This window comes from Oncorhynchus clarkii, chromosome 20, assembly GCF_045791955.1.
Source record: "Oncorhynchus clarkii lewisi isolate Uvic-CL-2024 chromosome 20, UVic_Ocla_1.0, whole genome shotgun sequence".
Lineage (NCBI taxonomy): Eukaryota > Metazoa > Chordata > Actinopteri > Salmoniformes > Salmonidae > Oncorhynchus > Oncorhynchus clarkii.
In genome coordinates this window covers 65,450,322-65,464,828 of record NC_092166.1, presented here as the reverse complement: position 1 = coordinate 65,464,828, position 14,507 = coordinate 65,450,322, and the positions used below count along the sequence as shown (strand labels likewise).

General features: G+C 40.3%; 3 protein-coding genes across 3 annotated transcripts in view; all 3 read right to left on the bottom strand.

The window, feature by feature from the left end:
* Window positions 1-4,242: 4,242 nt before the first annotated feature.
* On the bottom strand, window positions 4,243-6,614 carry LOC139376743 (parvalbumin beta 2). The gene is made up of 5 exons (XM_071119638.1): window positions 6,495-6,614; window positions 5,651-5,714; window positions 5,178-5,310; window positions 4,794-4,903; window positions 4,243-4,649 (listed from the first exon to the last, which is right to left on the bottom strand). The coding sequence occupies exons 2-5, from the start codon at window positions 5,706-5,708 to the stop codon at window positions 4,624-4,626; spliced, it is 327 nt and encodes a 108-aa protein (XP_070975739.1). The 5' UTR covers window positions 5,709-5,714; window positions 6,495-6,614; the 3' UTR covers window positions 4,243-4,623.
* Window positions 6,615-10,722: 4,108 nt separating this feature from the next.
* Window positions 10,723-13,540, bottom strand: LOC139376742 (parvalbumin-2-like). The gene is made up of 5 exons (XM_071119637.1): window positions 13,408-13,540; window positions 12,458-12,528; window positions 12,193-12,325; window positions 11,216-11,325; window positions 10,723-10,990 (listed from the first exon to the last, which is right to left on the bottom strand). Exons 2-5 carry the CDS (start codon window positions 12,516-12,518, stop codon window positions 10,965-10,967), a joined length of 330 nt encoding a protein of 109 aa, XP_070975738.1. The 5' UTR covers window positions 12,519-12,528; window positions 13,408-13,540; the 3' UTR covers window positions 10,723-10,964.
* A 944-nt stretch (window positions 13,541-14,484) lies between these two features.
* The window catches only part of LOC139375652 (parvalbumin, thymic-like), a 2,145-nt gene continuing 2,122 nt past the window's right edge, over window positions 14,485-14,507 (bottom strand). Inside the window, exon 4 of the mRNA XM_071117455.1 lies at window positions 14,485-14,507. This exon is cut by the window's right edge and continues 201 nt beyond it. The gene's annotated coding sequence lies outside the window, so the exon portion shown is untranslated.

The following is a 14,507-nucleotide window of genomic DNA, read 5'->3' as shown; positions in this document are numbered from 1 at the left end:
AGAGGCGGACCAAAATGCAGCGTGGCTCTGGCGGATCCTGGCTCTGGCAGCTCTGGCGGATCCTGGCTGACTGGCGGCTCTGGCGGATCCTGGCTGACTGGCGGCTCTGGCGGATCCTGGCTGACTGGCGGCTCTGGCGGCTCCATGCTGACTGGCGGCTCTGGCGGCTCCATAATGACAGGCGGCTCTGGCGGCTCCATGCTGACAGGCGGCTCTGACGTCGCTGCCTCTCCTGCTCCTCGTAATGCCGCCTCTCTGCTTTCGCTGCCTCCAGCTCTGCTTTGGGGCAGCGATATTCCCCTGGCTCTGCCCAGGGTCCTTTTCCGTCCAACTCGTCCTCCCAAGTCCATGAGTCTTGTGATGCTGGCTGCTTCTCCTGCTCTTGCTGCTTGTCACCACGCCGCTTGGTCCTGTTGTGGTGGGTGATTCTGTAACGGTTTTCTTCTGGTCAAAGAGAGGCGGACCAAAATGCAGCGTGGTTATCTTTATACATCTTTTTAATGAAAGATGAAAATAGAACAATATACAAAACAAGAAACGTGAAAAAACCGAAACAGCCCTATCTGGTGCAACAAAGACAGGAAACAATCACCCACAAGAGACCTAAAGAATATGGCTGCCTAAATATGGTTCCCAATCAGAGACAACGATAACCACCTGCCTCTGATTGAGAACCACTCTAGGCAACCATAGACTTACCTAGACTACTATACTAAACACAACCCCATCAATCTACAAAACCCCTAGACAAGACAAACACATAATTCACCCATGTCACACCCTGGCCTAACCAAAATAATAAAGAGAAGACAGAATACTAAGACCAGGGCGTGACAAAAGCTAGCCGCCATTGGACTCTGGAGCAGTGGAAACGCGTTCTCTGGAGTGGTGAATCCCGCTTCACCATCTGGCAGTCCGACGGACAAATCTGGGTTTGGCAGATGCCAGGAGAACGCTAGCTGCCCAAATGCACAGTGCCAACTGTAAAGTTTGGTGGATGAGTAATAATGGTCTGGGGCAGTTTTTCATGGTTCGGGCTAGGCCCCTTAGTTCCAGTGAAGGGAAATCTTAAAGCTGAAGCATACAATGACATTCTAGATGACTCTGTGCTGCCAACTTTGTTGAAAAAGAGTTTGGGGAAGGCCATTTCCTGTTTCAGCATGACAATGCCCCCATGCACAAAGCGAGATCCATACAAAAATTGTTTGTTGAGATCAGTGTGGAAGAACTTGACTGGCTTGCACAGAGCCATAGTGCATGGCCATTTAGTGTATATCCATGTAGTGTATATTTAGTAGTGTATAAGCTCAGTACCTAGTGCAAGTGATTTAAGGCTACTGTACACATTATTTTACTGTTTTAGACTTGCTTATTTCAAAAGGTGATTTTAGTTTATGAACATGCAGGAAATGGTTTGAATAAAATAGTATGAAATGTTTGCGCTATGCACTGCATCTCTTTACTGTGTGGCCTTGTTAAACTCTCAGGGTACCAAACAGTGTTCAATTTCACTGTAAAGGTGAATAGCCCACACACAGTATTCTTCCTCGTGAAGATAAATTCACTCAACCTGCACTGTGCTGGTGATTCCACCTGGTCGCTATAACAACCAGCTTGGCTGCGGTGAGGGATGTGTAACATAGCAGTGGAGGCTCTCAAAACATCAGACGCAGCAGCAGTATCTCTCATGACTTGATTTAGTCAGGGGAAAATGAAGGTGGAGGGAAGATTCATATATAATGAGGACCAAGGGAATTATTACTCTCCATTATACTCGACCACAAACCCAGTCCAACCTTTTACCAACCGTTTGTCTCTTGATTGACAGATCTTGTTACATGATGGGAATCCTGATGATAAGTGAAAATACGTATGTAAAGCCCAAAAACCAATTGCACAGCTATGTCATGGAAACTGGACTGCATAACAGGTTTGTGAAACTCACAAAAAGACAGCTTCATTCAATGCCAGACAGTGCCTTTGGCTTCAGATCGTCTGACTTGGACACTACGTAGTGTTTTTTTTCTGCTACTGCAGAGGCCTCAACATGGCGCCTGAATCAAACTGGAATCAATGTGGGGTTTAGAAATTGAATATAAATCAGACTCATCCCTTATTGATATTTAATAAGCATATATAACAGTGAATAATTGGCCATGACTCATTTGAATATTTTGTGTCAATTTTGGCCTACTAATGTGTTTGTTGTGTTGTGTTGTCTATAGTTTGTCTGTCTTTAGCCTTGTAGGCCTACACTAGAAGGCACGGGTTATTGTTCACTGGTCATGTGAACCCTATAGGCACACAGGTGACAAATAAGTATGGATGCACACACCATAGAGATAGATAGAGGACTCAAGTGCCCAAAAGCCCATTTTAGCAGGGGCAGCACCATTGAGGACTTTTACCATTTTGAAGTACTCAACTGGGTGGGACTTCTTATGGGTTAAAGAAGGATCATATAATGCCATTCAGTTCACCAGGAGAAATCAGCCAATGAATTACACTCGTGAGCAAACATTCCATAACTGCAACCTTGGCTTTATAACTGTTCCAAAAACACCCTCCAGGTGGCAGTATATACCCTTTCAGTTTGTTCACCAACATAGAAGTAGTAGAAAAAGATAATTGACTGTTTCAAAATGGAGATGGTCCTAATAGCGCTGCCCATGCTCTCACAGACGCCATAACGGGACAGATATAGAACATGTTCCACTGCCCAGCGAATGCCAGATCTTGCAACACCTGGATAGGTATTTTACATATCAGCTAACCACATCATATGTTATAGCAATCCCGATGGCACAGCCGATGACGTTGCACACAACCATTGGTTGATGCATGCAACGTTAGAGCTGGGGGAACACGACCACAATGTTGCATCCTCTAACTATGTCTATGGCACAGGCAAAGATGATAGAAAAAGTGTTACATTCCATAGGCCGTTTTTCTGGTTAGTGCATGGAAGAAATAGACCAGAACTGTGACCATTTTTTTCAATGGTAAAAGTCCTTTTTGCATCATCTTTATAATCCACCGTCTTTGGCACATGTATGGAGAGCCTAGTAATTACATCTGTCTGTATGAAATTGTTGCAGACGGTTTAAAAAAAAATCTTTGCTGGTAATAAATGGGCAAATATAGCGTCTGGAAAGTTATGTTTTACATGCGTTTATGGACATTTCATTTGCAATCCCACCTGTAGAGTGGCTATGAGGAACTTTTGACTAGGTAAGAATTTACCTCTCGAGGAGATTGGCTTAGTTTATGGACATTGGATTGAATCTTTCTCCTGCAACTGGTTAGTCTGGCTGACACCTAACTCAAAGTCCTCCTGACTTCAGTTGTCAGTACGATACATTGATAATTAAGGGGGCTTTTACAGGTTGGTTCTCCTCTGGACTTTCACACTCAAACAGCCACAGGCACAGCCCCACCCAACCCCAGAGTGCCGCCCCCTTCCATTACTACTGTTGGATTTTCAAATCCAAACAACAAGAGGTCTCAAACACACCAGAAGAAAAATACATTTGAGAGAACTAATCAATGCTTTTGCTCAATTTCTGAGTGAATATTGCATTAATAAACAGCCTCCTGTCCAGACGAGTAAGTCACAGCTCTTCCTGTGTGGTCACTTGGGTCGTGTCAGCCAGGCTGGCAACTGATTACAACTGCCATGGAATTATTGCTGATGAACAAGAGGAGGGGGAAAAAAATGTATCTTGCCAAAACTCATGAATGGCAGCAGTGGATCGAAGGACGGTGGGGTATGTGCACAGGTGCCGCTGTAAAATTTGAATTTCCAATCCCACCTGTGCTAGAGTGACGCTCTCTATCGGCTATCAGGAACCTTTGACCAGGTTAACCACTAGGTTACAGGGAAGATCTATTCTGTCTTAGTGACTCAGGAATATACATGGCTGGAGGTGTAACCACTTAATGTTAGTTACTATATGACACATGACTGTTCCAGTTCTCAAAATAAAATCAATGGACAACCATTGATCTCTCATCTCCTCATCTTAGTTACTATGTGTTGATATGTTTGAATAGCTGCTATTTATCATGTAAGAGGATGCTTAAAAATATACCCTCTTCGCACCATCCTACTGACCCGAACTGTGCTGGTTCATTCAAGTGGGTCAGGTGATGACAAAATTCCCCTCTAGTCTAAATAGATACTCTCATGTGGAGTGGTACTGAACATGAAAGCAAACTGTAAAGAAAAGATGAGACACCATATTGAAAAAGAACGTTTATTCTTTTCTATATATCGTCTGACGTCCATTTCCCAAAAAGTGCATCATTGATTGGACACTAAAGCAAAACTCAAATGAATGAGGACAGGGGAGAGACACAGCCACGCTACATTTACATTCATAGTGGACAGAAAGATGCACTATGGGTAGACAGTCACAGGCTGTGTCTGATATGACCCCCTGTTCCCAATATAGTGCACTACTTTTGCCCATCAGCTCTGGGAAAAGGTATTGCACTATGCCTGGGAAAGGGTGTCATTTCAGACACAGTAACAGTCACGTGTATAAAAGTGTTAAGATGAAAAGGGGGATGTCTTGGGTCAAGTTGTTCCTTCAGATCAAGAGGTGTTGGTCAGGTCTTCATTTATCCCTTGATCATGGCAGCGAACTCTGCAAAAGTGAACACACCATTTTTTTGTATTAATAATATGAATGGTTCAATAATTTATTACTCAACATTTCATTTTCAATTTCAACTGAGATTGCGAAGACTTGAAATAACATTCCCAAATTCCAAAAAGGAATAATCCTCACCATCAACTCCAATCATGCCATCACCATCTTTGTCCCCGTCAGCCAGGAAAGCCTTGGTCTCAGCGTCAGTCAGAGCTCTGGCAGAGGCAGAGAAGTTCTGCAGGAACAGCCTGGATGGATACAGAACAAACAGGCAATAAGCAAAGACTGTAACCACAGACTATGCTGATGCTTTCCTGCTCTACTCATATTTTGGGGGAGGGGACTCTATTTTGCTGAGACAGAAATAGGAACCCCGTTCCCTACAGAGGGGTAGGTTTAAAGTGACGTCCTTTTTTTGCCCCCACACTTAACAATCAGTAAAGCCCTATAAAGGGAACATTCATTTTAAGAAACATGATCAAAGGTGTTATATGATGAGTGTAATTTCAGAGGGGTCCTTACTTGAGCTCATCCTCCTCAATGAAGCCACTCTTGTCCTGGTCAATGACGTAGAAGGCCTTCTTTACATCATCGTTGGACTTGCCGGCCAGGCCAACCTTGGCGAAGAAAGCCTTGTGGTTGAAGGAGTCAGCAGCTGTGGGGAGATCAGTTATCCATTAAAATGCTGTCAGAGGATTTCACAGTTACAAATCTACTTAACAATACTGCTGTGCCAGGGCTGTGCCCGCTTGCCCATGGCTAGTCTAGTGGTTGACCTGCTGCCCCCAGACTGGACCACACTCTCCTGGAGGCAACGGTTCAATATTCCGGTCTAGCCACTCCACACTTTTCTGTGCTGTATCCCTCTCATCTCTCTCCTCAACGACTACAAAAATGAAAGAAGCCTGCTATATACAATCTTGCCCACAAACACAGAGATCCTACAATAGGGAGAGAGAGTAGAAAATGAACTGAGGCATCTACAAGAGGTTTACCTGTGCAAGCAGCAAGGGCTGCAGCAACATCAGCATCGTTAAGACCGGCGAAGGACATGGTTAGCTGGGGAGACAGCAGAGAAGATCAGTTACAGCGAAGCAAATGTTTTTCTGTTCATCACCTGCTTCTGTACAGCAACCGCAAAGACTGATTTCATTATGCTGAGTCTCTGTCCTTTATCAGAGTTGGATATTTGGAAGATTGAACCACCCTATATTAAACCATTGCATTTCCTAATAATATAAATGGTAATAACATAGTTGTTGTAGTTAACATAGTTATGGTGCTGTTATTAACATCTGAAAAACAAGTTATATTATTTTGTTTAGTTTTAGTTATTTGAGTTATTTTTGGTTATTTTGGGTAGTTTTGGATCTTTCAGTTAGAGTTGGTTATTTTGGTTAGTGTTGGTTATTTTGGTTAGTTTGAGTTAGTTTTGATTATTTTGCTCAGTTTTGGTTCTTTCTATTAGTTTTAGTTAGTTTTGGATCTTTTGGTTAGTTTTGCTTCTTTTGGTTAATGTTAGTTCTTTTACTTAGTTTTTGATATTTTGGTTTGGATAGGTTCACACAACAGAGAGCATCAGGATGGACAGTCCTCTATTCCAAAACCTGGATTTGCAGGCAGTGAGTGATATATCATCCCAATGATGTAGCCTAGTCATTCCATTTGGTTCCTTGATTATTCCAAAGGCAAAAAAACGTGTCCTGCGTTTCTTTAATTGAGATGCTTCCATCATGTTCCGTTCCATAGCAAGGTGTAGTAAAGCCGAAGGGTTGAAGATACATGCAAGATGTTGTCGACCTGACAAGACGAAGATTCATCCCTCTGCAACAGACTCACCTCAGGTTTGGCTTTAACGCTTGAGTGGATTCGCAAAGATGATTCTGCCAACTGGTGTAAGCCCCCCTGCCCAAGCCCTCGACCTTATATACCCTACTCACCCGAAATATGAGGCAAAATGTAATAGACACCGCATGCAAAGCAGTTGGTTGAAAATGTGTCCAGTAGTCAGTGTCCTTTCTATTTATATCTACATACATGAAGATGCTTAAATGGTACTTGTTTGCAAAAGTGCTTAATATTAAATCGGGCTAATAATATACGCTGGTATAGATGACATAGATTTGCCGCTGATGCAGATTTATATTGTGTGAAAATCCATACTGACGACAATATTAGGTAAATTAGATTTGTAGTTATTGAAAACTTGACTTTACACGCAGATGCTTCTGCATCTTTTGTTGGCTTCGACTTTCATATATATACATATATAAAAATATTTTGATTTCAAATCAAATTGTATTTGTCACATGCGTCGTAACAGTTGTAGACTAACAGTGAAATACTTATTTGGGCATTTATTTATGTTTTACGGTCTGTTTTACAAAATCCATCAACAGCTATCAAGTTTAACAGTTCATAGGCCTAATTTACGACTGAGTTGCTCCGTCTCAATGCGTAATTGGCACGCGCAAAATGTCTGGAATGAGTTGTTGTGCATGTATCTGTCTAACAAAAGTAGAGCCCATGATTTATGGCCATAGATGTAAGGTGCTGTATTACGCTGCGGAAGAAAACAAACACTTGAATTACTTGAAAGACTAATTATAATAGGGCTGATGTGTCTTCATGTTAAATCATTTAAAAACATTGAAAGCGTTTTTGTTTTGTTATTGAAAAAGCTAAACACCATTTAAACCTCTTAAGGGTGGCCCCTTTTTGAAAATGTTCGCCTAAAATGACATATCTAACTGCCTGTAGCTCAGGCCCTGAAGCAAGGATATGCATTTTCTTGGTACCATTTGAAAGGAAACACTTTTAGGTTTGTGGAAATGTGAAAGGAATGTAGGAGAATATAACACATTCGATCTGGTAAAAGATAATACAAAGAAAAAAAACAAACATTTTTAATATTTTTTTTGTTACCATCATCTTTGAAATGTATTATTCCAGCCCAGGTGCAATTTAGATTTTGGCCACTAGATGGTAGCAGTGTATGTACAAAGTTTTAGTCTGAATCAATGAACTGTTGCATTTCTGTTCAAAATGTTTGTATCAAGACTGCCCAAATGTGCCTAATTTGTTTATTAATAACTTTTCATCCTCAAAACTGTGCACTCTCCTCAAACAATAGCATGGTATTCTTTCACTGTAATAGCTACTGTAAATTTGACAGTGCAGTTAGATTAACAATAATTTAAGCTTTCTGCCAGTATCAGATAAGTCTATGTCCTGGGAAATGTTCTTGTTACTTACAACCTCATGCTAATCGCATTAGCCTACGTTAGCTCAACCGTCCCGCAGGGGACCCACCGATCCTGTGCTGTCAGAAACGTGAGTTCTCTGTGTTTTAAATATTTTGCCACACTATAAGGTTGGACTAATACTATGAAATTGTGAAAATTATGATAATGCCCTTTTAGTGTAAAAGCTTTTTGAAAAGAACGCCTGAAATTTCAGCCTGTTTTAGTGGGATGGTGTTTTGGGCTGCCTGGTGACATCACCAGGTGACAAATGAGCTAATAGACTAATAAGAAAGAGTTCCAAACCTCTCTACCAATAACAGCTAGTTTTCAGTTTTCCCCTCCCCACTCAGACCACTCCCAGACAGTCCAAGCAGTCCTGCTTGAGAAATTGTTCCAAGCTAAGAAGCAATTTTTCTTTATTTTTGTCCATTTTAATTGAAAACAATCACAGGTACTTAATTGCTACCCATAAATGGTTTGATATTGAGACGGAAATGACAGCATTGAAACTTTAACAAGTGCATTCAATAACTTAACAGCTCTTTAGAGCTGAGTAAATCAGCAAGTGCATGCTTGAAATTATATATGGTGAAAATAAAAATAAAAGCTCAAGAAACATAATAACAAAATAATTCAAAATCTAGCCCAAAATGTCATATACAATTGTATAGGTTCTTTTATCTGTCATATACAATTTGCACATTTGGCAAAAAAAATCATTAATTGAATTCTAATTAGGGCCTAATAATTTATGGAACTATTAATCTATATTTCACATCTTTCCCTACAATTGGATGTACTGGTGCCATTTGGGAGGTTCAACATGTTAATTGGGGACCTCTTTGCTGAGGAATGTGACTCTTTTTCCTGAGAAAGTTTGTAATTTTGTATATTAGTATTATATTATATTATATTTTGTAAATTGTGTGTATGCAAGGCTACCTTGAGAAAGAGACATTGGTCTCAATGGGACTCCCTGTTAAAGTAAAGGTAAAATAATAATAAAATAAACATATTTTTTAAATCAGTGGCTCAAGGGAGAGAAGAGGGGACACCCGTAGGAATGTATTTGGCACAAAGGATAGATTGAGTCAGTCATCACCTCTGTCTAATTGAAGGTTGCCTGGTGTTATTTTGGTCCCTTTCAGGTCCCCTACTCCCCTCCAGGCTGTTTCTCAGTATGGCTATGCTATTATTTACGACAACAGTGAAAGGTGATAGGTCTACTTCTATCATCATTCAAACATTCAGATCTGGGGAGAGCCATTACGCAATACCTAGGCTACTGTACCGTACATCACTCAATTTTAACAATGCTCTCGATGGTGCCATTTCAGATGCAGAAGTCCACATACGAGTATACATACAGTACGTGTGTGACACGGTTAATGTGTCTACATCCCAAATGGCACTAATTAGTAGTGCACTATTTTTGACCAGAGTTCTATGGGCCCTGATAAAAAGTAGTACGCTATAGAAAGAATAGGGTGCCATTTGGCATGTGTGTGTTTCATACTACAGCAGGTGGCACTGTTGAGGTGGCACTTGTTACTTTTGATTGAGAAGGCCAGCTGGAAAAACTATGGAATGCAGTTGGTTGCCATTCTTTTTCTATGGTTGTGTATAGACTATCCAAACTTTTGTGTGTGTACTGGCCATAGTAGTAGTGGCCATTTAAATAGATTTAGCGATGGCAACCTCATCAGTTTATATTTTATGGTACATAAATCAACAGGTCTAGAATTACATGGGAAAATGGTAATTACATAGAAATAGCATATTCAATACGTTTTATCAGTCAGTCACTCCTCTCCCCATCCTTGATCCTCAGGTGTCGTTTAGCTTGACCCCAACCCCTGACCTTTACCCACAGATAGGTAGAGGAATCCATCTTGACACAAATAAGATTAAAGCGTTTCCCCCTTAAATCTTCTCCCTTAGATTATGTGTTTTTTTTTTATCTATTCCTGCCATTATTTAACATGAGTGTTGTTGTTAGATGGATGTGTCAGAACAATGGACAACCCGTTATCAGCTGAAATTAGGAAGGAATCCAAGCTGATGTGGGACATTCTGATATTCTGACATTCCAAACTCCACTTAGAGGTGGTCCTTGGACTAAATCCCACCTTGTCATCAATAGAATATACAAATAATTAAATACATTTACTGTACATTCTACATGTAAACAAATATCTGCAAGTAAAAGTTCAGAGTGCAATTTGTTCACTTTTCCCTCCCTCGCGACATAAATAGAAATGGCCTTATTCTATGTCACCGAGTATGACATTTTCTCAGTCTGATAGCTGAGGGAGAGAAACTTGTTCATAAATGTGCCTCATTAACAAAAACGGTGTAACATGGGAGTTCTGAAACACTAGCCAAGAGCTGGCTGGGGGCCTTTGCAATGTGCTGGCTCTAACTGAACATATGCAAGAGATCCTCCAGCTGGCCAGCCCTCTGAAGAGCTGTCTCCAAGAGGCCCTGGCAGTATCTGTGTCTTTCTGAACCAGCTATAGGTGTGCTAGAGCTGAACATATATATGTCTCCTAGATGCAGTGCCAGTAGGTGGATCCTGATTTAACTTTATGTGAACCGATATGTTCACATGATGTATTGCTGAGGTCACTATATACAGTTACTTCTCAGTACCCTGTGGAGGAATGCTGATGGGAATCCCGGTGTAGCTAGTGTGTGCTGCATCAGTCCTGTATACTCCAATATTTTAAATAAACCTAACATTTTATTCCTTCTTAAGTGCTTCAAAGGACTTGCTAAACTGTGACACTCAATGTCAGATGAAAAACCATTAGAAACAAAAGTCGTTGTTAATCCAAATGAAAATTTATTTCAATTTTCTAAAAGTGCAAAAGGTCTGGTGGTAAACTTTTGCACACCGGCTGACGCAGTTAAAAAACATAACAGTCAACACGCTTTGGGAGTGTGGGGTGACATTCATAAATAAAATGAATATAAAAAGATGCAGTATTTGACAGGCAGCAAGCCAGGACAACCTCAGCAGCAGACTTGTGGTTCTATGAAAACCGAGCCAATAATAGATGACTTATACCTTCACCAAGGTGGTGAACTCTGTGGAAACAAGGAAGAAACAACAACAGTTATTGCAAGACAGGTCATGATGAGGACTTGGGAAAAAATGATTCTCATAAAATCCTAATTTCCTTCATGTCATGGCATTTAAAGGTAGTTACACGTTACTAAAAATTGTTTGTTGTTACAGTTACTTGGCCAACTGGATAGGGTCAAGTACATAGTTGCTTGTTTGATAGAAATGTGTAAAAGTGATTTGATTACCATCAACTCCAATCATGCCATCACCATCAGCATCTCCTGCCGCAAGGAAGACCTTGGTCTCTTTATCTGTCAGAGCTCTGGCACCAGCAGAGAAGGTCTGGAGGAACAGCCTGGAGAGAGAGGAGCACCTTAGAGACCGCTGCCCTATGTACATAGTCATCAATCACTGGTTACTTTAATCATGTTTACATACTGTTTTACCCACTTTATATGTATACCCTGTATTGTAGTCATGGATCATCCTATATAACTACTGCTGAACACACCTTTTATATTCAGATATTGTCCATACTGTTTATACACCATCATATATATATATATATATATATATATATATATATATATATATATATACTGTCTATGCACCATCATATATATATATATATATTCCAGTCTCTGACATTGCTCATTCCCATATTTCTTAATTTCTTATTTTTATTGTTTTTTGTGTGTATTGTTTTGTATTGTTAGGTATATCGCACTGTTGGAGCTAGAACATAAGCATTTCACTGCAGCTGAGGTAACATCTGCAAAATATGTGTACTCAACCAATGAAATGGGATTTGCTTTGAAGGGTGTGTTTAAGTATCCCTATGCGATCAAATTGAAATGAGACTTGGTGAGTGGAGATCAAGGAATAGTGAAGATATGCACTGGCATTAATTTCAGTTTCATGGGTGGTGTTGCGTTGTAATGTACAGTAAGTTAGCTTTTGGCAAATTAATCAACAGAATGAGTTGCCTTATACGGTATAGTAAGTTAGCTTTTGGCAAATTAATCAACAGAATGAGTTGCCTTATACGGTACAGTAAGTTAGCTTTTGACAACTGAATCAATTGGGCTGCCTTAATCGACATCCACGTCTTCGGCGCCCGGGGAACAGTGGGTTAACTGCCTTCCTCAGGAATAAGTTGCCTTGTATAATACCGTAAGTTAGCTTTTGACAACGGAATCAACTGGATCAGTGTGAGACTTACTTGAGCTCATCCTCCTCAATGAAGCCACTCTTGTCCTGGTCAACAAAGTAGAAGGCTTTCTTCAAATCCTCAGTAGACTTGCCAGCCAGGCCAACCTTGGCGAAGAACTCCTTGTGGTTGAAGGAGTCAGCAGCTGTGAGGGATAAACACCGTGGTAATTTCAACATCACTGTCTGGCCTGCTCATGGATGATTAAACATGGTCAACATGGGCCCTTTCACTTTAACTGACATTTATTGTCATAAATCAATTAAGTATAGCACACCTGCGCAATGCTGGAGGGCAGCAGCGATATCCTCGTCCTTAAGCATTCCCTTGAAAGCCATTTTTTCGATTCTGAGAAGTGGGGAGAGAGAAAGCAAGAGAAGAGAAAAAGAGAGAGAGAGACATTTTCAAAGTCATGAACATGAATATTCAACAGAAAATACTTGGGCCCACTAACCTTTTGACTCTGATAACCACATCTATTGTCAAGAAAACTGTCTCAGGCATATATATATTTATGTAGATTGACCTTTTCCCAAATGTTCTTTCGTTAATTTACTAATTGTTTAATGAATTAATGGATTTAAATGGATAATAAATAGCATTAGTACTGTGTTATCTGTAGCCTACAGGTTTACATTCCAAACGTAGCTCATCTGTGCTCAAAGGCAGAGTGCCTCAACGCAAGAAACTACAGTAGGCCAAAGCCCATACAGTGGTATGCTGTGACCCATGTCCTTTAGGTCTGCTAGACCTGTTTATCAGATCATCTCTTTCATCTATTTCTACCAGCTCTGGAGTCTGTTTCTATTCTGTCTCTCAACCATTCACACAGAAAGATTCACATAGGACTTTCACTGTCATGAAGGTCCATGGCAATTTAGATGGAGAAGAAGCATTGGTAAAGAAAGACACATTGAGTAAGACATGTCTGCCAGTGACAGTAAGTATCATTCAGAGTGGTCCTCGAACTGACATTCCTCGTGCGCCAAAACCATGGCATAAGTCCTCCATCTCCATCTCTCAGGTAAGCGCTTTAAGTCCAATTTTTTTTGCTTTATTTAAACTCCAATTCCAAACGCACTCCAGATAGAAACGTTTCCCTCTTCATTTTTATTGAATGTATTCCGTGGAGGCAGTAAAGAAAAAATCTTTGCATGTTGCTGATGCTGAAAACCATTGGTGGTCTGTAGCCTAAATTAGAGCATCAGTCCGGTTGAGGGAACTCACCTTTGGAGGATTAGTGGATTAGTGGCGAGGAGGCTGCTGTATCTCAGTGTAGGGCTGGATGAAGCAATACTCCCCTAGCTCCCACATTATATACCCTCGCCCTTCAAGGTGTAACGCACACCGTATGCTTAGGGTTCCTTTTGGAAAAATGTGTCTAGTAGTCAAATTGTACTATTTTTATCCTTTCAACTAGGGATATGCATGCAGTCCTGGGGTGAAATGCAAGAGGGGCATTTTGGGCTTCGAGCTGATCTTCTCATTCGGCTGTATGTTGGAGATAAAATGCCTGCAATGCGTTTTTTTTAATATGACCCATTATCTGCAATCATGGCAATGTGGCACTTGGTGACCTCAGTGTGTTTCTGAAAATGGATAGAGCAAGTGTGAGATGATAAACAGACATGAACAATTTAGTATCCATCAAATCAGATCATTTTGTTTTGTATGATTTATATAAAAATCAAACTGTTTAACTATCTGTACAATATAGTTTTAATCATTAAAAAAATGTATAAGCTTAATGTCAATTTATATATTCATATGATGTAGGTCTAGATTTTCTACTTCATTATTATTTGACATAGATGAATCATTCTTATGCTGGAAGACATTGTGCTTGTCATATTTGTAAACAATAAAATCACCTCCATACTAGCAGAGTCTCATTTTAAACACGTTAAAAGTTGTTGTTGTTGATAGAAACATAGACATTATCTTCTTGACAGTTAAAAGGTTCCCAAGTTATCAGTTTATAGCAAGAAACCTAATCCCTCGTCTGCCTTCCAAATTTACTGTATATGAATAATCATGAGAAGAAACTGACTTCGTTTGGATGATGTACTGCAGTTGGATACACATGAGAGGAATATAGACTTGTGTTGACTTGACTCTTTACCCTGGGCCACATGCTCATATTCATGCAAGGAGCAGCTTGTCAAGGACATGACTAGGATACATCACATACTGTCATGTGAAACAGGTGCTACAATATTTATGGTCAAAGCCATATATACTGTATTTATAAACTTTACATCAGAGAAAGACAGCTGCAGGCGAGGCAAGTGTTAAGCCAAAGACTGTTTATTTGTATTGGTTTACAA